This window comes from Drosophila elegans, unplaced genomic scaffold, assembly GCF_018152505.1.
Source record: "Drosophila elegans isolate 14027-0461.03 unplaced genomic scaffold, ASM1815250v1 contig_133, whole genome shotgun sequence".
Classification (NCBI taxonomy): Eukaryota; Metazoa; Arthropoda; class Insecta; order Diptera; family Drosophilidae; genus Drosophila; species Drosophila elegans.
This window is the reverse complement of record NW_024545499.1, coordinates 1,879,845-1,904,775: the sequence shown is the minus strand read 5'-3', so window position 1 is coordinate 1,904,775 and position 24,931 is coordinate 1,879,845. Positions and strand designations below refer to the sequence as shown.

The 24,931-nt window shown below is 46.6% G+C and overlaps 2 protein-coding genes across 3 annotated transcripts; one reads left to right on the top strand and one right to left on the bottom strand.

Annotated features, from left to right (window-relative positions):
- The first annotated feature begins 982 nt into the window (after positions 1–982).
- Positions 983–8,651, top strand: LOC108149612. Of its 2 annotated transcripts, XM_017277322.2 has the most exons (4): positions 983–1,141; positions 2,910–3,205; positions 5,231–5,527; positions 6,873–8,651. In XM_017277322.2, exons 2-4 carry the CDS (start codon positions 3,154–3,156, stop codon positions 8,483–8,485), a joined length of 1,962 nt encoding a protein of 653 aa, XP_017132811.2. In that variant the 5' UTR covers positions 983–1,141; positions 2,910–3,153; the 3' UTR covers positions 8,486–8,651. The 2 variants fall into 2 exon arrangements, with proteins under 2 accessions (XP_017132811.2, XP_017132812.2); XM_017277323.2 differs by lacking the exon at positions 983–1,141 and having other exon boundaries at positions 1,938–3,205.
- LOC108149611 (vacuolar protein sorting-associated protein 13) lies at positions 8,616–24,923 on the bottom strand. The gene is made up of 30 exons (XM_017277320.2): positions 24,828–24,923; positions 24,376–24,586; positions 21,500–21,586; positions 21,239–21,436; positions 20,823–21,179; positions 20,544–20,765; positions 20,344–20,480; positions 20,051–20,282; positions 18,498–19,998; positions 17,807–18,437; positions 17,589–17,744; positions 17,187–17,529; positions 16,986–17,131; positions 16,682–16,928; positions 16,353–16,625; positions 16,070–16,282; positions 15,900–16,000; positions 15,253–15,843; positions 14,614–15,174; positions 14,400–14,558; positions 13,730–14,338; positions 13,542–13,669; positions 11,373–12,215; positions 10,933–11,305; positions 10,056–10,877; positions 9,900–10,000; positions 9,694–9,832; positions 9,341–9,624; positions 9,138–9,276; positions 8,616–9,078 (listed from the first exon to the last, which is right to left on the bottom strand). Exons 2-30 carry the CDS (start codon positions 24,473–24,475, stop codon positions 8,836–8,838), a joined length of 9,936 nt encoding a protein of 3,311 aa, XP_017132809.1. The 5' UTR covers positions 24,476–24,586; positions 24,828–24,923; the 3' UTR covers positions 8,616–8,835.
- Positions 24,924–24,931: the final 8 nt, after the last annotated feature.

The following is a 24,931-nucleotide window of genomic DNA, read 5'->3' as shown; positions in this document are numbered from 1 at the left end:
ACATGATGTTCTCTAAAATATGATATCAGAGGCAGGTTCGACTCTCTAAATGTGGCAAAAGCGATAGAATTTTTGACTGCCTAGTAGAGGATGGGAACTGCGAATGTAGACGGGGATTGGGCGTGGGCTTCAAAATGTCTCAAGCCGGCCGGCTGCCGATTCCCCCAAAAAAACCAATGCAAACTCATTTGGTTTTACACGCAAAAAAAATATATGATAATTATGTCAGTTTAAAGAATAATTGTAATAACATCAAACAAATCATTTCCTAACGGAGTAAGAAAGTCGTGAAGATCAAACCTTAGTTAAGTAATCAATAATTGTATATTGCAAAAAACAAATAGAAAATGTTCTTATTTTACCAGCTGCAGCCAATATATCATTTGCAAATAGCAAATATATTAAATATCAAACAAAATACGTATTTACAATCTTACTTCTTCGTAACGATCGCATATTCATCATCAATTTTTCCATCAAATCTTATTTCTTTTTTATTGATCCTACATAGTATTCATTTAAAAAGTTATTACCTTGAATTTCTTTTGAACAACTGAAGTTTTATTTAAACCAAAAAACTGGGACATTCTGCCCCATCGGCCAAAACAGAGCCCAACAAATTTTTTTAAAGTCTTAACTTAGTCTTAAAGATCGTTCCTATTTGTAGTAGTCGCCTTCTGGGAACGGGTCACTACGCCTACGGGGATATAAACGGAATGATATTCAAACAGGCGAATAAATGACATATACAGTCCTATCCTTTATATATGTAGATCACTTTAATTTATAACTTTAATAATAAGCTTTCATTACCAATTTTGTTCTCAAAAAAAGTGCGATTAAAATAAAAAAAACAAAAAGTGATATTTTCCCGCAGTGCAGAGAGAGCCGGAGCCGAGGGCACTTCGGCTGCGTTCGGGTGGCCATCGGCTGGGGCTGGCATCCCAGAGCTGAGGCCGCCAGAGAGGCCGAGGCCCCAAGTCAGTCGGTTAAGTCAGTTAAGCTCGAGTGATTCATGGTGGCGCACCAGCCAGAAAGTTGCGCTCGCTTCTTGGCTCCGGCGATGAAAAGTTCGCCCGCGAGCGAAAAGGTGTCAACGTTACCAGAACGCAGTGGAAAACCGGATGCGAAATCAAACTTTGTGCGTGGATGCATTCTTAATTCTTTAATTGGGAGCTTTGCAGCGGCAGGAAGCCGGGCCGTCGAAAATGACCGGAAGTGCGGAAGGAGTGCGGGGAAAGCGGTGGAGATGGGGGTGGTGATGGTGATGGGTTATCGGTATCTGCACGCCTGCGCAAAGGTTTCCGTCTAGTTTCGGGGCTGGAAAAGTGTCGCGCGGCGCAGCCAGCTGGTAAACAGTTTGCCTAGCTTTTCCGCGGAACGAAAGTGGCGGTCCAGACTTCGCCGTACGTTTGTCAACAGCAAACAAAGGCGTCGGTGCCGAGTTGCAAATGTTCTGAATCAATAAATATTTTTAACGGCCGCCACAAAGGAAGCAAATAGTCCAGTGCAAATTAAATTACATTTCGATTTTATGGGCTTGATAAAAAATAAAGAATCAAAAAGTAAAAGCAGTCTCTAGGCACGTACTTACCTACAGCAGGTGTATGTATATAGTGTGGCTCAGAGAAATGGTCAGCACTTTGCTCATACAGTAAAATTATTACCGCTCGAAACACTAAACAAAAAAGTCAATAAAGTCCAAATATTAATACAAACACTTACAATTTAGCATAACTAAATTTTAAAATTTAAAAATATAACATTTTCTTACGGTTTTTCTCTTCATATTCTCTTTGGTTCATGAATCTTTTTAACTAAAGTGTTATATTTCGCACCTTAACTTAACTAAGATTAAAGAAATATGTACACGTTATATAGAGTTTAAGGTATTTTAGAAAATAGAAAATGTTTCTTTGATTTTTGTTACTATGGTTATCTTTAATCAAAAGTCTACAGTTTGTCATTTTAATTTCAATTTAATACATTTTTAAAAGAGTTTTCTTTTTCTGTGTAGCAGATGTAATTTTGTCTAACAGAAGTTCGACTGTATTTGCATTTTACTGGCCAGACTGTTGCTTCTTTGTGGCGACACGCGTCGCTGTTCAGATGAGTCACAATTAAAAGGCTTGGCCCCAAACCAGAGGCCCAGACGGAGGCACAGGTCCCAAGTCCCCGGTTCCCGATTCCCGGGTCCCTAATCCCAAGTCCGAGCTCCTCTGCGTGTGGGCACCCGTCTCCGTGTTTGTGTTCGATTCTTAGCCGCAAAACAGTGGAAACCGCAAATGACAGACACGACGGAAGAGTGAAAAACTCAAAATGAAAATTAAACAAAAACGGAGACACCCAGACAAGTGCAGGGGGTGGGGGTTGGGCGGACCAAAGAGGGATTTCGTAATGGCATTTAATGGCAGGCACACAGTTTCGTTTCCCCACCGAACGAATCTAGATACTTGGCTGCCAGATACCCGTACATAACGTCATCAGTTGATTTTCCATGAGGCGCCAAACGAAGCGTGCAACCGAAAAAAGCGAAAATAGTGAAAAACGGCAGACAAAAGTAACAAATAAAACGAATAGAGCGAGAACTGCAGGCGCAATAGAGTAGAGATTGTTTATTGTATTTCGACGCGTACGGGTATCTGGTGAACTGGATAGCTGGATAGGTGGATAGCTAGATAGTGGTGCATCGATGGTCCGTCTATAAATAGGACAACTCTACAGCGGGTTCGCAGCGGGGGAGGTGTTTTCCGTACGACGAGCAGCCGATAATCCGGGAATATGTACATTCAGTTGCACTCCGGTCGTGTCCCGCGCTTGACTCCCAATCGAAGATATTCATCCCATGCATCCCATGGGTAGCGACTGTGCATGTGATCTTATAAAAATGTGTTATCCACTTTTGACAGCAAACTGTTAATTTGTAAGGCAAAATTCAGTGTGGTGTGTGTGCAGTCGGTGGATATGCCAGATGATACAGCTGACTGTTCAGATCCAGATCGGAGAGAAGCCACAATAAAGCCCGGGCGCGAAATCAAACGATCGCCAGCATCACAAGCACTCGACGCACATTAACGCAAAACGCTTCAAATCAACACAAAATACAAAATACAAAATACAAAACGGCAAGAATAATACCAGCCAATACAAGCCATGGATACAAAGCCAACTACTAAGCGGGCCGAAATTGATCAGTTTTTGTTGGGTAAGATTGTTGTTGATTTGTGTGCACACACAAAGAAACGATTTTAGGTGATAATTCATTAAAATAGCTATTACAATGGAGCCGAGTTATTATCCCATTAAAAAGTTCGCAAGGTATAGATAATAATAGGTAGCAGTAGATTGATTATAAAAAAAGAACAAAAAAATGTAGGATAAATATATAACTTAAACTTCTTTGTACATATAAATATTTATTTTTTCAAAGATAGATTTGTTCGTTTTACAATAACGTTCACCTGAATAATATTTTTATACTATAAATATAACTCTTTATACCTGTGCCGACGATTTTAATATTTTTCTTTGGGTGTAGCTGAAAAGAAAGATCAAAATTAAAGCCAGTTAGTGTGAGATAGATCAACAGAAACTTTGTTAATTTTGCCAGGCAAACAGCGCCATCAAAAAATTACAAACCGACTCCAAATAGAGGCGGAGGAGCAAACTCCGGCACACCAGCAGCGTTAACAATAACCCAGTGCCAGAGTATTATTGACTCATTCCGCAAGCGTCCAAGTTTGATACTCTTTTGTTCTGGTTCAGACTCTTCTCGCTGCGTATATTTCGTAAATTTCATGGAGACCGATTTGGACTCCTCGGTTGGACCGCCTTTCCCCCGAATCGCTTATTTATATATGTATGTATGTAGCTACATGTTCATGTGTATATGCACAAGGTAGACAATAAACAGGGGATTGGACATGCCGCAAAACTAAGCCCAAAGCGCTTGTTTTAGCCTCGTTTTCCCCTCCCTGGCCGTCTTCTTTGGTCAGTTTAATTTTCTCAGGTTTCGGTTCACTGGCTCTGGGCAAGATGAAGGGCATGGGCAGCACTGTATCAAAGCCTCCTCCGATGACTGTTGCCTTAGTTTATCTTTGTTTGGCTGAATCGCAGCTTATTGTTGATATTAAAATATCGAACAAATAAGTCCCTGGGGAGTTTCCAACGATCCTGGTTAAACCCCTTGTTATCACGCGATTTCTCATTACAATTTGTAGACCATTGAGAAAAGTAAAGAGTGGGCAGTTCTAAAAATAAGTTATATCTTATTCAAAATATATTTATTTTCGTTTTTACCCTAAGGGACAAAGTCTAAGTGCTGAATTTGCAGAAACAAATGCACCCACAAAATCAGTTTTAATGCCCGATTTTCATATGCATTGAAAAGAAAAAACATTACAATCTTTCTCAATACCCTCAATTATTCACTTTCTAGTAGAGAAGCGTAATATTTCAGTTTTGGGTTGTTTGGCTTAGATTTGAACCGCAGAACAATACGCATGTTTCCGGTAGGAAGTAACAAAAGAATTTTAATGGTTAATCTTTATAAAAGAGTTATGCACATAAAATGTGAAAATTAAATTATTTTTTTCCCATTGAATCATGGGAGGGCATTTTAAGTTCGGCTTTTGCCAGCAAGACTTTCGGACATTTTGCTTATTGCCATATTCGGACGTAATACGTTTAAAGAGCAGCTCTCCAGAGCTTTGCGTGCTCAAATTTTAACAAGATTTCTTGCAAATTTCAGTGTTTTTATGTTTTTCTTTCTGTACCGTTAAATAATTTATACTTCTGGATGTGGGCATTTCAACTCGGAGCAGGGTGGGGAGCCAGAGTCGCAGACACCAGAGTTAACTTTCTTGGCCAGTGAAATTATTTTTAATTGCCGCGGTCAATTCGCAGTTGACTCTTGGGCAAGCGCTGCGCTATATGAGGTCACTGGTGTGTATGTGGTCGGTCTTTCTTTACTGCGAACCGGCGTACTTAACTTCCCGCCCAGTGAGTCACTGCAGCAGAAGCAGAAGCCAAAGCAGAAGAGACACCACCACTCCAATGGCCCACTAATTGCCCCCTGGAAACTACACTCTTGCTCAATCGCCGGCCATTAGGAGCAATGATGCGTTTAAAAATTAATAGCTAATGGGGCCGCCGCCTCACTTAGCCAGCTGAATAGCTGAGTGCGAGCACCAGAACTTACGATCTTCCCTCTTCCCCGGCTCAATTGCAGATGTCCGCGCCCATTTCCGAGCCTCGCTGGAGACCTCGGAGTACGAGAACGCCTCCAATCTCTTCCACATGACGGCCGCCGAGCAGACCGCCGCACTTCTCGCCCGCTGCGAGATTCTGCTGGCGGCATCTGGATCTGGATCGGGATCGGGACTGGGACTAGGATACACAGACGAGCAGGCGGCGGGCAACCAACGGACCAGCCTGGTGGACTGCGTCGACAGCAAGGTGGGCGGGGAGACCGGTCCCAGCGGCTATCTGGAGATGCTCGCCTCCCCGTCCTCATCAAAAAACTCGCGTGAGTGCATACTTACAGTCATACTTGCATAACTCAAACTTAAATTAGCTACACTAAGCCTTTGTCCATCACAGATTAATAATTTGAGCTGAGGTTTTTTAAGTGAGCCACAAAAAGTTTAAATACATTATGTCCTTTATTATTTACCTAAATTTGAAACAATACTGTTTTGTTTTTAAGAAATCAAAATAATTTGTAACCGTTTGTTTTTAACTATTGTATATTTTATATTGCCAAACAACTTCAAACCTCTATAAAGATTTTTGTGACAGTCCATGTGATGAAATTCGTTGAAATTCGTATAAATGAACTTTAAAGTATTTTTGAAGAATAATTAATTAAAGTTAATGTGTTTGGGTAAAGAAATAAAAATAATATGAAACATTATTTGCACACTTTTTGTATGCGATACTTATGCCTTGCAAACAGAACATCAATGCACATATTTCGAAATGTGTTGATTTAAAGAATCATAAATTCCCAGTGATATAATTTTTCACACCAATTAGTATCCTAATACTTTTCCAAACTCTCTAATTGTTGTGAGCAGGAAAACTCTACGAAGAACTAATAAGAAACTGCCGACTTCAATAATAACTTACCAGTAAATATAATTTCTTTTTTTTTTAGATAATATACATTTTATTAAACGTTAATCAACCAATCAAATGGTTATTAAACTTTGGTCCGAAAACAAAGGATTTAATAACATGGCATATTAACAGGAATCAGGGTAGATTATCTTTAAAGATTTGTAAGTCACAAAAACTATTCTTATTCGTGAAAAAAGGCCACTTTTTGCGATCTTTGTTTGACAAAACAGTTATAAATCTTCTTAAAAACTAATGGTAATGGTAATACTGTTAAATTAACATGAAAGCGTATTAAGTACTACGGCAAAGGAAGCAATTAGTCTGGATATAAGTTCAGTGCCCATCATAACTTCTGGATCTTCCGATATTATAAAATCAAAATAACAAAATAATTGCTTTGCAATCTTTCACTTTTTGAAAACACTCGGTTCTAGCCAATGTACAGAACCAGTGTTCCAAAATTCAAAACAATCAAAGCTGTAGTTTTGAAGTTATGATGGGCACCAACTTTGAAAACGCTTTAAAATTTTGAACAGGTATAGAAAAGTCATACTATCGTAAATTTTGCTCCGATCGAGATTTTCTTGAAATATTATGCTTTTATTGAAGATATAAAAAACGAAAAAGCAACATTTAAACACCCTACTAAATTTTAGAGGTTGGAAACAATCTAATAATGCTATGAGTTTGAGGTTTAAGAAGCTCGACTGTACTTAATGCCTACAACTCGCACTAATTACCTCTAATTGCAGTGTCCGCCTCGCGGGAATACATTGATCTGGGCAGCAGCGGGTCCCTGGACCGCTGCACCGCCAACCAACCGGTTACGTGCTCGGCGGACAACGAGCCCCACCAGCAGCTCTACGAGATCTGTCAGGGTCAGGGCCAGACCCTGGGCCAGAGCCACGGACAGGGGCAGGGAACGGGTCAGGAGGAGGACGAGTCCCAACAGGCGATAACCTTCACCCACGAGCTGATCATTGACTGTCCGTACGCGGACCTGCCCGCCGGTCACCTGGCCCTGCAGCGGTCCACCAAGTACGGACAGCTGCAGCGGATCGTACCGAAGCGGCTGTTCTTCGACCAGACCAGGAAGTGCTACTGCGGCATCCTCAACGACTGGATGCTGTGCTACGCGGACGGGCCGACCGCCTGCCGACCCAGCAGCAGCCTCTACCTGAAGAGCTCCTCCATCGAGATCGAGCACTTCGGGGAGGGCAAGCGGCGCGACGTCTGCTTCCAGATCACCACCGACGACCCCAACAAGAAGTTCGTGTACCAGGCCAGCAACGAGGTCGATGCCAAAGAGTGGATACACGCCATCGAGGCGGCCATCCGCGGGGACGTCGCTGCCCATCCGATGCCTCCCCTGAAGAGTCCTCCACCCCGAAAACTGCCCACTCCGCCGGTCCAGAAGAAGTCCACCTACACGACGGCGGACATCATCTACGAGGAGCCGTCGCCCATCTACGGCCTGATGGACTCTTCGGTCATGGTGCTGCCCAAGCTGCCGGAGAAGAACAACAGTCCCAATGCCCTGGCCCGCCGCTTCGAGTACGATGTGCCCAAGTGTCCGGCCCAGCCTCTGCAGGACACCGCCGTCGGAGTGGCCTCCATGGGCGGGGAGGTGGAGTCCTCCATGGGGCTGCTCCATGAGGCCGACCTGAAGGTACAGCCGCTGCCCTCCAGCCTGCATGGCCACATGTCGCTGGACTTCCAGGCCAGGGTTAAGACCGTGCACAGTGAGCTCTCCACTCAGCTGTCGCCCGGTGGTCCGAGTCCGGACCGCCTGAAGAAGGCCGTGAAGAAGAGCTACACGAATGGCGGCGAGGCGGAGATGTTGTCGCCGCTGACCAGCCCCGCCCACACGCCCACCAAGGAGCAGAAGAAGCAGCGCAAGTCGCCGACCATGCCGTCGACGAGTCCGGCCAGCAAGGACTGTGATAAGCTCGCCCGGAACTGGTTCCTCAGTCGCCTCAACAAGAGCACCGGACCGAAGACGCCCAGCACGGGTGGGGGCTCACCCAGCAACGCTCGGTGCAAGCAGAGCGAGAAGGAGAACCTGCTGACGGACGGCGAACTGGGCGAGGGCTACGACGCGAGTCCGGGCGAACGCGATCCGGGCCTGCTCGGCAGCCCGCCCACGTCGCCGTCGTGCCTGAAGGCGGAGGCCAAGAGCAAGGTGAACATGATCATCAACCAGTTCGAGAGCAGCGGCCACCTGTCCACCATGTTCAGCGTGGAGGCGCTGGCCGCCAACGCACTCGCCTCGCTGACGTCCTTCTGCGAGAGCGATGGCTGCAACAACTACGAGCCAATCATGCCCCTGGCCACCACTCCCAGCAGCTTCCTGAAGAAGGTGTGACTGCCGCACCTCCGTCATCCGTCAACTATCAGCTATCAAACATCCAACTTCTGGCATCCTGGAGAGCCCGCTCGTCTCTGTATTGTAGATTTAGTCCTTAAGCTAGTGAAACCACTCTCCGGATGTCACATAAACTTTGACATAAAATTTTAATATCAAAACATAATGGTTGTTAGCATACGTAAAAGTACGACACGTGAGTGTGACCTCTCCAATTGGGGGCATGTGCATGGTGCAAGGTGCTTGGACAGACAGAATCTTGATGATCGAGGTAGATTTCCATGTCGTTGCGGTGCCGTGGGGATGTGCGTGGATTATAATACAGTAGGGATATAAATTCAGGTCTATTGCTACATGCTCCCCGGATAGCTGAGGGTGGCCCTTAGGGGATTGGGGTCCGAGCGTTGAGATTCAATGATGTCCAGCAGGGCGACACGTTTGCGCTCGTCGCCGAGCAGCACCAGCTTTCGGGGCGACTCCTTGCTGCTAAACAGGCCCATTACCTTCTTGCCCTCCGCCTTGACTGTGATCTGGACACCGCGGGGTGTGCCAGCCACGGAGCTGATCTCGCTCCAGAGGTAGGACCACAGGGACTAGGATTGAATGGTTAGCTGGTTAATTCGCATGGCTGAAGGGTCGCTGCGAGACTTACCGTCCAGATGCCGAACATCTCGTTGCGCTGGACGTACATCAGGCGATAGTTGGTCACCACCAGGTACTCGGACTTCTGGATGATCTCCTCGCAGTGGATAAAGTTGTCCGTGGTGGCAAACTTGCCCTTGTCGGTTTCCCTGTAAGGAAAACAAAGCACGTTTTGCTAAACTATTAAACCGATTAAGTGCGATCATCACCTACTTCATTATCTTATTGCCCGTCGCCTCCATGAAGCAATAGGGTCTCAGCACAAAGTCGTAGTGCTGGAAGCGCGGCGGACGCATGCGCTTCACATCCTCGCTCGCATCCGCCGCCCGTTTCACAGCCTCGAAGCTGCCACTGGCGAAGTCAACCACGCCGGCGGTGGGGCGAGCCACCAGTCCAATAGCACCCTTGCCCAGGCCCTTGAAAAAGCCCTCGACTCCGTTGTCGCGAGCCCCACTCACGGGTTTGGTTACAACGCCAGTGACACCGTCCACAAAGCCCTGGTTGAATACAAAGTAATAACATATGTATATTATAACGAAAGGAACCCTCTTTCAGCAAGGTCTCACCATCACCAGGCCCTTGCTGCTGCGGGCTAGTCCTTCGTGGAAGTTCTTCGGCTTGTTGTGTATTCCCTGGCGCCTCTTCTTTTGGTAGTCCTCGTCAAAGGTCAGTGCAGCCAAGCCCTTGCCCATGGCACCAGTGATCCTTAAGGTTTTAAAGATTGTTGTTACACCACTTTGGTTTCGATCAATTTGAAAGGGGTGCCACTTACTTGGACATGGCGCCTGCAGCCCCGCCCACCGTGTGGCCAAAGAGGGACTTCACGCCCAGCACCAAACCCTCGGCAAACTCACCGGGTCCTTGAATGGCGCCCTTGAATACAACACAACTTGTAGATAAGTGATTAGGCAAATGAGCGTTGACTTACCTGGAACGGTTCGTAGAACAAATCCTCGACGCCCTTTTTGAGTCCCACCACCAGGCCATAGGGATTGCCCAGCACATCCAGGCCGAGGACGAGCACATACAGCTGCTTCAGGGCCTGGCCCGTGTAGTGCGAGGTGGTCTCGTTGATCAACTGCTGCTGGGTAAAGAACTGGTACTCGCGCTCGAAGAAAGCTAGTCGGAAGACCACATCGTTGACGTCCGTCAGAGTCACGCCCACGCCCTGCACTAAGGTGCCCAGGAAGCCGGGCAACGCCTTTGTGTCCGACCCGGCCATCGAGAAGCTAACATGGATCTTGAGCGGGCCCAAATGCAGGTTGTCGTAGAAGCTCTTCTGCTCTTCCAGCGAGTGCTCCTCGAAGAAGGCGGAGAGAGGCATCTCAATGGACTCGACGTCCTGTTGGAACTGCTTGGCCGCCACCTCGTCGGACACTTCCTTGGCAAACATTTCCGCTATGGCCGTGAGGAAGAGCAGGTCGACCTTGAACAGGAACTCCTGGATCAGGATCTTGGCGTACTTGAACTGCCGCACCTGCGAGTTCGGCATGATGCGCTGCACCATGCTGCACTCGATGAACGGCTTTAGGGTGGTGGTGTTCGCCACGCTTTTCGGCGGTGGTATTGGCGCCAGCACCACCGGGAATATTGGATCCATGAACTGGTTGTCCACCTGGATGCGATTGATCTTGACGTGCAGCTGGTTCTGGAATGGCGACGACTTGCGGGACACCCAAATCGCCGGATAAAAGCTGCGTTTTATGTTTCGATCCACCGACTTCTTTAGGATCATAAGGTCAAAGTCGATCTGAAAAGTTGCGATTGAGTTTCCGATCGACAAATAGGAATTTTGGTCATATTACCGGGAACTTGTTGTCCAGTTTGTAGGTCTGCACGTCGTTGACACTCTTGTGAACCAGATACTTCTGGTACTCGCTCTCGAGGAGCCCGTTCTCGTAAATGGTGAACTCCTTGAAGCGCTTCTTCGTCACCTTCTTCGACTCCCAAATGATTCCAGAGCTGGTGATGCCCAGGTACAGTATGTCCAGGCCCGACTCGTTGTTGATCACCGAAAGTCCGATGCCGTGGATTTTCAGATCGATGCTCTGGGTGATGGATTGCAGCGAAGCCGTGCTCTCGGTGCGATTGGCGATCGATTCGTTCTCGGTGAAGAGGAGCACACGTTGCAGGCCGTCCAAAAAGGATACCCACAGAACCTTACTGCCGTCCTGCATGCTGTGGGTATGTAATTGTAATTAGGAAAGGCAAAACACAAACACAAGGAGGACCATGGGCTACTTACACCACTTCGCCGATATTGTCACGCTTCAGATCCGTCTCCTGCTTGTTGGCGCCAAATATGAGAGCTTTGGGACCCGTCGGATCGTCCCAGGCATACATAACCGTGCTCTTGGCATTGAGGATCTGCTCGTTTCTCGTCCCCTTCTCGTAGTAGACAACCTGCTTGCCGGTGTGATTGATCAGCAGGCCGGGAGCATCGGCTGGTTTGTAGTCGGTGAAGGTGATATAGACGCCGCCCTCTGTGGTCTGGACGTCGACGTTGATGCCGCCGTGTCTGCTGTTTTCGAGCTTTAGAAGCGTGCATATCACCTCCGTGAAGTCGAAGGCCGGAGTCACATTGCCATCCACTCGCACCACCATGTTGTTCTTGGAGTCGTTTCTCGGCCAGAGGGGTTCGAATTGATTCGGATCCAGATGCAGCCAGGGATCGGCTGGGCGGCTCTGCTCCTGCAGCTCAATGCTGAAGCGACACTTGTTGCACACAATGTAGAAGGGGATGAAGGTGATCTGCTTGGTCAGGGAATTCTGAGTCAAGTGGTTGTGAACACCGATGGGATACTTTTGGTTGTTCGAGTGGCAGATCACCTCGCCAATCGAACCGGCCACGTCCAGGGGGATCTTCTCACTCCATTGGCCGTTGTCGACGCGGATCGAGGCCTTCTTCTTGTCGAAGAAGAACTTATCTCGAAATGTGAACAAAATGGGTCCAGAGTATTCGGGAGGGTGGTACAGCACTTCCACGGAGGTCGTTTCGGTCTTGTAAGTGAGCATCATTCCCGTCTTGTTGATCATCCAGAAGGGGCTGTAGATCGTAAGCATCATGCTGCCATGCCGATTCTCTGTCCTGAAAAGTAGAATGAACACTGGGTAAGAAATTGTTATTTGTTAATCCTACAATCTACGCTCAAATCATACATCATTTCCTTCATTAGAAACCTTTTAACCTAACAATTCCCCATAACTATCTTATGTATAAAGGGTAACGAAACTACATATTCGTTTGCCAAACTAACTCTTATACCGTAAATTACACACAAATTTCTATTCACCGAAGGGTCTAAGGCAAACGACATCATAACTTACAGCGTAACAGATGACAATATAACAATTAAATCTGGACTCCTCCCCCAATACTCCTCGATTTTTTTTCCTTTTTAACTCATGAAGCGGTTAAGATCGCTTTACAAACCCCAGGCAAACACGCAATCTGCACCTCCCTATCCTCCGTAAAATCCCTTACTAACTCCAATAAGCACAACCTATACCCTACAATCATCAGAAAACTTACAACACACAACACTCACAAACGCAACATTTATCTACACCCAAAATAACAACACCACCGACATCACACACTATCTGAAAAAATAGTTCAAATCAAAACAAATAGACCTACTTAACAACACCTCTCCCTGATACACCTATAATCTCTCAAAATACTCCTCCAAACGTTTCATATAAGCACACCTTTTACAGCAGAAACACTCAAATAATAATCAAGCGTCTTCGACTTGGAGACACAGCACTTTCTAGTAACTTGCCAATTTTGCAACAGCGCTCCCATAAACATAGAAAACATCCTAATCTTTTGCCCTACCTTTTCCCAACACAGATCAGCAACTTTTCTTACCGACAACCCTTTTCCATTTTAGCAAGCCCCACCAACAACGACACAAGTTAAATTCTTACTTTCCTTACAAAAACAACTCTCATACATTAAATCTAAACTGTTCAAATTGTTATCTTAAACTTATTAAATAATGCCACCTTAAACGAGCGGAAGACGACAGTCACTATTGCTTATAATCTAAATTAGCATTTAGTTTTACCTATAAGTTAGCTTTATATAAATAAAGAATTAAAAAGATTAAGAATATACCAAGTGAGATCAACGCACACTATCTTGACAACAATGACACAAACATAGCCCTTATCATTACCTCAAGTTTCTTTAAAGCTCTACGCACTGTTTATCCAATCCGACACAAAATACACCCGAAATATTATCTCATTCTTACATAAGTCAATCATAATCATTAAAATATAATATATGTAACTAAAAGTGTAAAAGAAATTAACATTAAGCCACAATGTTGAAATATCTCAGCTTGTACTCTTAACTGATATAACACAGCATTAAATAATAATTATAGTAGTTGTAATAACTCACTTCACATAAAGATCCATGTCCACCTTCATCTCCGAGTCGTACGACGAGAACGTCCAGGTGACAACGTCATCGCTGTACTCCCAGATCTCGGTGGCACAGGACCAGTCCTTCTCCAGATATTGAACCAGCTAAACAGGCGAGGGCTCGGCTCGTTGGTTGGATATTACTTTGAATTCAGAATAACTCACCCGCACAACGAGGAAGCTTTTCGCTTCCTTGTCCCTTGAGGCTAATCGAACTGTGGGCAGATGGAGCACATCGCCCGATTGAACCTCCTTTTCACCGTAGTCCAGAAAATCCTCCTTGCTGTATCCCTTGTCAAATACTTTCATCGACGACTGGCCATCCAGGCCGTCCTCCTTTCGGACCGAGCAACCGGCCACCGACACTAGGATATTGATGGGCAGGGAGTTGCGCAGATAGAGAGGCGGGCGCAGGTGAATCGTGTAGAAGGCGCTGAGCAACGTGTACTTCGTGGTGTTCTCGAAGTAGACCTCAGACTTCTTTCTCCGCGCATTAATGATGAGCGGCTCAAACGTCTTGGTCGGGTCGCAATGCAGCTGGTGCGAATAGTTGAGGTCCGAGGGACTTGCACTCCACGAAATGCCCTGCACTGAGGTTCTGTAGCCCTTCATCGAGAAGTAGAGGTCTTTGTGTTCCGCGTAGATGGCGTGCAACGGCACATGGAACACCTCGCCAGGACGAACCCGTCCGACGTAAATATCCTCGAAGCTTTGAGCAGTGGGCGCGGGATTGCGTCGATAAATGTTCATACCGGTCGTAAAGTGATTATGAACCTGCAAGTGAGGGGAAACGATTAGGAAATGATGAGAGCAATAGTCCAATGCAAGCACTTACACTGACAACTCCGTGAATGTTGATTTTCGTGGTTCCGTACTCCTGCTTCACCTCCGAGATAATGCCCCACGGCTCTTGGGACGTGCTGCGCATCAGGTTAAAGAAACGAGTGTCCGACTTGGACACGGGCAGAGCGATTTCCTTGTTAATGTCGCCAATCTGCAAAGTAAACCGTTTGAGCATTCCGGATTCACAGAGAAGCCTGCCCTCCTACCGTCACATATAGGCTGTAGTCCTCGGCATCCTCCTCGGACAACGTGCTCAAGTCCTTGGTCTGCAGGTACGCTCGACCGCCCGAGGAAATCGTGCAGGTCTTTATTTGGTTGGGATCGACCTCCGCCAGATTGGTGGACAGGAGGAGGGTACTGCTCACACCCAGCGAGGTGCCTCCCCGGTGCACCTCGTGCAGCGTGAAGATGCCCTTGCGGAGATCCAGATTGATGTCGAAGCCAGTGTCGTTCTCCACCACGTAAGGAGCCACGATCTCCGGCTTCGTCAAGCCCTTCTCATCGATGGCCTGCGAGAAGGCCTCGCCAAGCTCACTCAGCAGGCCCAGGCACGACTTGCTGAACGTGATCTCGAGCGTCTCCTCTGAGCTGATATTCATGTGCATGGCCTGCTGCTCGACATCGTCTTCCACTTCGCTCTGCACCTTCTCCATGCCCATTTCGAACTTCAGCTCCCAAGGGGTGTACTCGTGGACTCCGTTGCGGCCGATCACCTCGTTGAGCTCAATGATTGGCTCCCATTCGGCTAGAGCTTGGTTGTAGTAGTTCTGCAAGCGCAGTAGAAGTTTAGGTCTAACGTATACTTAAGCATACTTAAGATTGTCGAAGGTTTTAAGCCCTCTTACCATGTTCAGTGTCAACGAGCCGTTGGCAGTGAGATTACGGCTCCAGTTGTTGAATACGGCTGTGATGCGGGTGTCCAGCGAGATAAGTGGCTTCGTGTAGTAGCCAACGCCGGACTCGATCACCAGCGTTATGCTGGGGATCTCGATCACGCACTTTTCCGTCTTTAGCTTCTCCTTGCTTGGTATCTGCTCCACCTCCATGGCTTCGACGGCCTGCTCCACCCTGGTGAACCAGAATGAGCGGCTGTGGAAGTGGTGCTGATGCCACAGGGTCGAGTAGTTACGCGACTCCTCGGCAATGGCGGTCTTCGCCAAGCTGCCACTAGTGACGCTCACCATGGCCTTGTTCAGCAGCTCAATGGTGGCCGGCGACACGTTGACGATGATGTCGCTCAGCTTCAGGCTGATGTGCAGACCCTCCTCCTCGGGCGTGGAGCCTTGCAGGCTAATGACGCACGGATGCAGGATGTAGTGGCGGGTCAGTTCGCGCCGCTCCGGCAGGAAAGCGCTCATGTACATCTTGAGTGCGTCAATCTGACCGTTTATGATCTGTCTGTCGTTAATGCTGCGGTAGTTCAAATTAACTTGGGCCTAAAAATGTTACAGAGCCATTAGCAACAGTAAAACTCGGCAATGAATCGACCCACATTAAAAATAATACAGCTGGTGTTCAGATCTTCCAGGTTTTCCACCAATATTATGTCTGGTTCATCGATGTGTAGTAAGAGGTTCATCTTACGGTTCGGCACTGCACGATAGGTACAAAAGAACTGGCGATATTAAGGGGTATTGAGAGTGACCTAGATTTCACACTTACCGTTTACCTCCGCAGGCACAAGCTCGTTGGCGACCAACAGGGCGGAGGAGCGAATGGACTGCTTGGTCTCCTGAGATGTTTCCGCAACCAGTACTGGCTTCACAATCGAAGACGAGCGAGGAGTCTCGTCAGGCGGAAGGGTGAGGAAGGCTGACAGTCTCAGCAAAAAGTCGATGGAGACGATCAGGTCGAAGGCTCGCACTCGGACCTCAGCTACAGTAAGAAAGTTTGGAGGTCTTAGGACATAAGATGGATAAACTGCAGGCAAAAAAGTGACACCCACCAAATGTGTCGCCCTCCTTTATTATGGCCGTCAAATCGACCATGAAGTTGCGATCGCTGTAGCAGGCATCGATAATCTCCTCCGCATCCAACTTGGGCTGAACCCAGTCCTTGCGGCTTAGGTACTGTCGGATCTGGCTTTTGGAGTTCTTGCGCGTGTCATCTACTTGGACATTGCAAAGAACCACTGAGGTGCTCAGTGTGCCGTTGTCCAGCTTTGTGCCCTTAATGGAAAGGAAATATAATCCAAACCGGGCGAGTCCTGCGTCTTCACCTGAAGGCACAACGGTTGGTTCAGTAAACCTGGGAGCATCGCTATAAGTTACTCACCCTCCATCAGATTTATGATCACACCGTCAAACTGGAAGTTGAACTTCATCGATTCGTGAATCTTGTCTCGTTTGGGAGAAGCAGTGACAGCGCGGGGAGTCCGATCAACACGAGAACTACGTCGTTGGATCGGTTGCTTTGGCTCCGGTATCGCCTCCTCGCTGGGGGGGAACTCATCCAATCCCTCGTTGATGTTGTGATTTAGGATCATCATGACCAAGGCGTAATCGTCCGTGAAGAGAGTGAGCTGTAAGTTGGGTAAAAGTCACAGCCTTAGCTGAGATTCTCTCTGATCAATCCTTACCTCTATGGACTTCAAGCGACCAGAAAGGTTAAGTTCGGGCACATCCCTGTACCAGGTGTACGACAAGTTACGGGTTACCAGCAGGGTGCAACTCATGGGATTCATCATATTAAATTTAGAACAATAACCCACAGCGGCGTCCAATTCTTAAAAAAAAAACCAGTTGTTGAAAGGTATTGGTGAAATCGGAATTGATCTCACCATCAACAGTCGACTCGTTGCCATCCAGTAAGACCACCTTGGAAATCTTAACGTCGCATATACACAACTTGATCTCGTCAATGACGGCCAGCCGCTCCTCATTGGCCACCGCCACCTCCACCGTGTTGTTCGTCAGCTCCAGCAGACCCAAGTCGAGCGACAGGGCATTCGAGTCCTTTGAGCCAACTGGCACAATGATAATGGGTGCCTTGATGCGGACATTCAGCTTCATGCGGGTGGCCGTTTGGTAGGCATCCAGTGCCTTCTGGCGAGCGGACTCCGCCGCCGCAACACTAGCCTGCGACAGTGTCGCCTGGAACTCTGTAAAGTTGTTCAGGAAGTTCTGCAAGCGCAGCAGGCGCATTAGCACATATCAAGCGATGTATTGGCAAAAGCCCTTACCAACACGCCTGTCACGAACCAGTTGAGAAAGATGATCTTCATGCAGCCAATATCCACCGTGATCTTCATGTCATCGGAGTTGTAGTCGAGAGTCTCCTCCTTGTTGTACAGCACCACCTGGCAGTTGAAGGCGTCCTTGCCAACAATACTCAGAATCTAGGAAGGAAAATAATAATAATAATTGATTTTCGGTACTTTGTCGGCCCAGAGGCACCTACATTCTGGTGAATGGTGTGAGGGTTTAGGTCCAAGACCTGGATGTCCTTCAGGCCAATATTAACTTCAGTGTAGGACGACTTCATGATCAGACTGGATACGAATTTCTTCACGTTCATTTCGGCCAACGGCCGACTTCGGGTGGTGAGCAGAAGGCCCACTTCGTCTAGATTTGCGATCACACGCACCTTCACTGTCTCTACGACGCGGTTGTGGCGCGTCCTCTTGCGGCGCTTCATCTGATTGGTGGTCATTATTTCCTCCGTGTCCTCGAGGATGACATTAAGCGTCCGTTTGATGCCATCGCCAGCCCCAATGGAGCCCATTCGATCTCGTGGCCGGGTGGTCGAAAGTACCACGTCCAGGTTTCTCTGGAAGTTGTTCACGACCTCCATGAGACGCTGCAGGCACTCCTGGTGCAGCACGATCTGAAGCACCTCGAAGTTGGCCACGACCAGCTGCTCCGTTGAGTTATACTTGGTGCTGAACTCTGGCGATGTCTTGTCTGCAATGGTGCACGAGACGGTGAACAGGTAGTTGGAGCTGTTCTCCTTTTTGGGCGTGTGGATGACCTCCAGGTCCTCCAGGCCTCTCTCACTGCAGCCGTACTGTCGCAGATTAATGTCCCCCAGCCTGAAAGTTAGGAGCCTCATTACGTAACCCTTTCAACACACAGCTCTGAATGTTACTCACTTCACTGTGGCCACAGACTCGTAAGTTCGCGATGCAAAATGGGCCTCTAGTCGGCGGATGTCGATGGACAAAATCTGTTGGGGAGGATTTCGCGGTGGTCGCTCTAGGGGCTCCGCTATTGGATCAGTTAGCTGGGAAGGAAGTTGATCACCGTCTGGGGTTAGGAACTCAATGGATACGTCGGAGCTCGTCTCGCTCCGTGTACTGGACTGGAACAGGACGAAGTAGATCTCCCCCAGAGAGAAGTTAACGTCCAAATTGGTGTACTGCGTGATCTCGTCGAGCATCGGAGCTGATTTGCTGCTTGGACCTATCTTTTTGACTTCCTTGTTGATAAAGTTGGATATGGACATGGAGCTGCGCGAGTGTGTCAGCGTGACCTTCGCCCCCGGCTGCTGTTGCTCCGGCAGCGGAATGCTCGTGGCCACCCTGATGGCGAGAAAGACGCGATCCTCCGAGACATTGACCAGGATCGCTGGCAGGTCGATGTCCACTTTGATCTTGGGCAGTCGCGGATCGTTGTCGACCACACAGAGTGCGGCAGTGACTTTCAGGGAAACGGGTCGCAGGACGTGCATCTCCGTGGAGCTGGCTTCTTTCAGCGCACTCTGCCACGGCTCCCCAGCTCGCACCACCAGCATCTGCACGTCATCCACCTCCACGGTGAACCTGTCGTAGGCATTCTCCATCACCGTCTTGAGGATCTCGTCCTTGTCCTCGCCGGCGGAGAACAGATGCTGCAGCTTGGTGTGCTCCCTACGCGGTTGGCTGGAGAGGTGCACCTGGCCCATGCTGACAACCAACAGCGACGTGTTGTCCGCCTCGTAGACTCCCTTGTGGGGCAAGACCAGAATGTTTGGCATCAGCAGAATGTCCACATCCAGAACCGCCTTCTTGTCGATCATGTACTGCATGCCGGTGGCCGAGCGCTCCTTGAAGCTGGACATTTGCGTGCTAGCCGCGTCCTCAAACTTGGAGAGCGTGACGTCGCCAGGCCGCTGGAAGGCGTTGATCAGGGCCAGGATGGTGGGCGCGTCGTATATAATCTGCAGCGGACGCGCCACCACCTTGACCCGCTGGTCGCACATCTTGTCCAATGGGTTCGTCTCGAAGAACACGTCCAGCAGGTTGAACTCGTCGGTGATCTTCGACTCCACCAACAAGGGTGTGCACTCCTTCCGCTTGAGACCCGTTACCTTGAGCTCCCTCATGCCGGCGGTGATGCTTATGGCCTCGGCAGCTGGCCGTTGGGTGATCGAAGCCGTGGCCATCGAAAACTTCAACAGGACCAGAGAAGGCAGGGCCTGGTAGTCGTACGACTCAACGGTGCCTGCGTGGTCGTCCTTGTACAGCCCGACCTCCAGGGCGATCAGCTTAAAGTTCATCTTGATGGCCTCGTAGTGGTCGGGCAGATCCCTGGGTTTGGCGTTCTCTTGATAGCCAATTGCCCTGTACATCTTCTCCTTCTCCTCGGCTGTCATCGCCGCTTCGAACTTCTCCACTGGAAGAAGAATTGAAGGAATGGTTCTCAAAAGGACAACTTAAATACTTGCCTAACTTCTGACCGGCGGTCTGCTCATCCTTCTTGGCGCCGCCACCCCATCCCCAACCACTGAACCATCCCTGTTTTTGCTCCGGCACTGCCTCCCGCTGCTTGGCTATCTCGATGTTGACCCTCTGACGAATCAGCAGCAGGTTAAATATGTCCAGCTTCGTTTCCAGCAAATTGCAGGTTTCTGTCAGCACAGCTGACGGCTTCTTGTTGAGGCACTGCTCCTTGTATTTCTGAATTGAAAACAAATAACGTGTAGACGATATTTTTCTTTCTTTCGATCATGGGACCCACCTGTGCATAGGTGTTGCAGAGTTCACGATGCGTCCGCATGTGTTGCCAAGTCCAACTCTCTCGGGGTTTCTTGACCTCCTCCTCCAGAATAGAAGTTATTGCGAATTGCCACCATTCTTTGGCATGACCTTTGTAGGCTGCAAGAAAATAAACAAAGCTTCATGACCCACTGAAGGCATACATAGACTATCATTATTTACGTAAGTTGTAGGGACGATACTTCCGGTAGGGAATGCCCAACTGCTGGCGATTCATGGCATCGCCCAGCTTCATGAGATTATCGAATTGCGTGTTGGTCATGCCCACGTTCAGCTTTTCCATCTCCAGGGTGAGGTCGATCTTCGGCTTCTCGAAGGGAGGGTTATCAAGCTCCGGGTTCATGTTCAGCTTCAGCTTGGCATTGCAGGAGATGGGACCGAGCACTGTAATGTAGGGGAATCAGTGAGGAGTTTCAGACTTATTGCATCTAAAACTACTACCGTAGCTGTAGTGGCTGGGCTTCGAATCCTTGGAAGCAATGTTCGCCTGGAACTGACTCGCAAGCGTACTCTTATCGTCGGCGTACAGCTGACCACCACAGTTCAGATAGGCGGAGAGGCAGGAGAGATTCGCTATTTTGAAGACCTGCGACGCCTGCTGGGCCATGTAGCACTTCTCCCAGTCGCAGTCGGTGGTGTAGAGCTCCAGCTCGTGCAGCGAAATGCCGAAGGAGAAGGGACTGCCCGTGGTGGTGGTGTCCTCGTAGCGCAGATGAACGTTGGTTATCTGCACCTGCAGATTGTTCACGATCTGAGCCGTTAGCTTCTCGGCAAACCCGGCATCGGGTTTGGGCTGATCTGCACGCAATTAAGTGTGTTATTATTTGCGATTGCAAATTCCTTTAACCGCTGCTCACCCTTTTCCAGCTCCTTTTTTCGAGCTGCCTCCAGGGCATCCAGCGCCGCCTTCTTGAGGTCCATCTCATATTTGGCCTCCTTTTCGGCGTTGTACTGCACATTGTTGTTGGGCGAGACCAGGACGTAGAGATCGTCGATGTTGACAATCACCGGCTGGCTGTACAGATTCTTCCAGGGGATTTTCAGCACCAGTTTGCCTAGAAGTTACAAGTTTGCACTGTGAACAACTCCGAATTTGTGGGTAAGCATAGTTCACTCACCTAGGTAACCGTAGATAAGCTGCACAGGCAGGTCCAAGTCGTCCAGCGCATTCTCGCGTATCTTGAGGTTCTGCAAGACCACATCGCCTGGCAAACAAAGATAGAGTTTTATTCCATTAGTCTTATCAGTTTCGGTAATCAGTCAATTGCAGTACTAGAAGCAAATGCCCATTGATTTATCGCTCATTAATTACGAAGGGAGCCAACAATAACTTAATTATATACGACGGAGGCCCCGGAATGAGGCTTTAGGAAGCAAAGTATTCAGTATACCGATGGAATGAGCAACAGCCGCGCCAACATATCAATATTATTTACCAGCGACTGGCATTTTGGGCATGCGGCATTTTCGTTGTTTAATGTTTGTTGTGCTTGGAATGCGAAATTAGGAGCAAAAAACGGTGAGTTTATATTGAGCTACGCATGTGGGTCAATAGTTTAACGACCCAGCAAACTCATAAATCTTATGCAACTTCCGAGGCGGTTCGCTTTCTGCTGATAAGAAAATATATGACTTTACTGACACATGATATCTGTCAATTACACTTAATTCTACAAGTTGTGTTTGATTATCGGCATATGATACAATGGTGTTTAATTTAAATAACTCTGATAAGAGCACTGTAATAACAGGCAACTTGATTCATTAAGCAAATATTTAACTAGATAACCTTAATAAACAACAGGAGTCATTGACTGGAGTGTATTGGAAATGCTTTAAGTCGCCAATATATATTACGCTTCACGCGGTGATTGCCAAATGAAAACAAATGTGATTCATTAAATACAAAGAAAACACACACAAAATTGACTGATTGGGGTCAATATTGATTACATCAGCTGATTGGGTTTATAAACAGTTATAGCGTTTCGGAGGCATTATAGCACTTTGAAAAATTAATTAAAATCAGGATAATCTTTTTTTTTGTTTCATTAAATTGTTACTTTTATAACTCAGTATGAATCATAAAATATAATAATAAATTTACTGAGATTAATTATAAAACATTTCGTTATCAAGCTATTCTAAGAAAGAAATCTAACTAATACAATCTATGTTTGTATGAACTCAGGCATAGGTTATTATTAATTAATGTTGAGTTATAGCGTTTCGGAGGCATTATAGCACTTCAGTATAGCACAATTTTTTTTTGTTTGAATAAATGAACTTTGATAACTCAGTATGAATCATAGAATTTAAAAATAAATATAATATTTCACAATTTATTGAGATTAATTATAAAACACTTCGTTATCAAGGCATTCTAAGTAAGAAATCGAACTAATACAATCTATATTGGTATTAACTCTGGCATAGGTTATTGACAATTAATGTTGAGTTAAAGCTTGATTATCAATGTCAGACAAGGCGATTTAAAAACTATCTGAATGAAACTTTTAGATTGCAAAATCTTCGTTGTGCATTTACTAGGGTGCCACAAAAATCTCAGTTGTTGTTGAGTTATAGCTTTTCGGAAGCATTATAACTCTTCAACAAATTAAATTAAATTAAATGAGGAAAATTTTTTTTTTTTTTGTTAATAAATTGTAACTTTGATAACTCTGTACGAATCATAGAATTTAAAAATAAATATTTCACAATTTATTGAGGTTATAAAACATTTCGTTATCAAGGTATTCTAAGTAAGAAATCGAACTAATACAATCTCTGTTGGTATTAACTCTGGCATAGGCTATTAGTAATTAATGTTGAGTTAAAGCTTGATTATCAAAGTCAGACAAGGCGATTTAAAAAACTATCTGAATGAAACTTCGTTGTGCATTTTACTAGGGTACCACAAAAACCTTTGCCAAAAAAATGTTAACCGGAAATCAAAATAAATAAATAAATAGTTGTTATCTGGTTTTTTGGATTAATGGGCTATGGATTTATGTACAAATAAAATATAAAACAATATAAGGATTTGGAAGACTTACTTCCTATGTTGTTAGGTCTAAAATAAATATATATATAAAATTAATATAAAATTAGTTTATACATATGTATCTAGCCAAGCAATTATAGCTGAATAAAAAGGCTTTCCAACGATAAGTCAAGCAAATGTGTTGGGAAGGGGTTTTCAGAAGCGCAAAATAAAATTAAAAATGAACTTAAAAATGCGTTAAGATTAACATCAATTTACGAAGTCGCCGGGGCCAGCATTATGTCACCAAGTTCAAGGTCAGCCGAAATAAAACAGGCTTGTCAGAGTCTGTCACTCCCGACCTGCGTCACAAATCACAATCAAACCCGTTTGTTTGGGCCGCCGTATATAATTGAACTCCTAAACTTGGTATTTTTGTGGTGATGTTCGGTCTCGAGAGTTCACACCCCACATATTTACAAAGAGTTACAGGGGTTTGGTTGTGTGTGTGATATCTGGAATGCCAACGGACTGGCGACTGACGAAATGTGAGTACTTTTAGATAAAAGACCCAAAAGTTGCTTACGTTTTCACACAGACACCCGATACAAGTAGTTTTTATATATGTAAAAGACAAACAAACAGACAGCCGATGAGCAGCACAGAGAAGCCACAAGAACTGCCTCCTCTCAGAGCGAGATGCAACAGTTGTCCCAACCCAAATCGCAAATCGCAATTCTCCCTGCCTCTTCTCTCCCTAGAATTCATGAAAGATTGTGAATCGCTTTCTCATGAACTTGCGAATGCGGCCGATTAACGTTTGTGTTTTCTGCGACAGAATTAGGTCACTAATCGTAAGTTGCCAAGGATAAGGTCGTCGCTGTTGTTGTTGTTTCTACGTGCGTGCAGTGCAGATGAGACAATAAACAAATGGCACGCAATTTACAATGATGAATTTGCGTGAGAGGCGAGCATAATTAAGACATATTTCCCTGGGGAACCGAAACTCACCTCCCCAAATGCCGATTTTCAGCTGGTTGCGATCCAAGTTCTCTATGTAGTCGCCGAGGACCTTGTTCAGGACATCGGCCACCACCGCCTCGAAGACCATCGTGTCCTAGCAGATGCTCCTATTGATTTTCCTTCAATGTTCTCGAGTGCTCCAATTGGTTGTGGTCGGCGTTCAAAATCTCTTGCGTTCGTTGTGTGGTTTAAAGTAATTCTAAAATGTACGTGGGCACAGAAACCAAACAGATGGAACGGTGAAGCGAATTAAAAACACAGTGACGATGATGTCATCGGAGAACGCATTTTGAATGTTTTGGCACAATCCGCCAGGCCCATTGTTCCGAAAACAAAAAAATTGAGAAACTAGGAAACAGGGCGAAGTGCGGCAGGTAATAATCAGTTCGTTTCACAACACGTGTGCAGAGGCTTTATCTCTATTTACTACACCCATTTACCAGCGGCATTTCCACGCAATAACAAAAAGTAACTCCTTGCGACGCGACTTCGTTGAATGCTCGCCCGAAACTAACAGCTGTTTTCGCCATTCGCCCCCTCGACT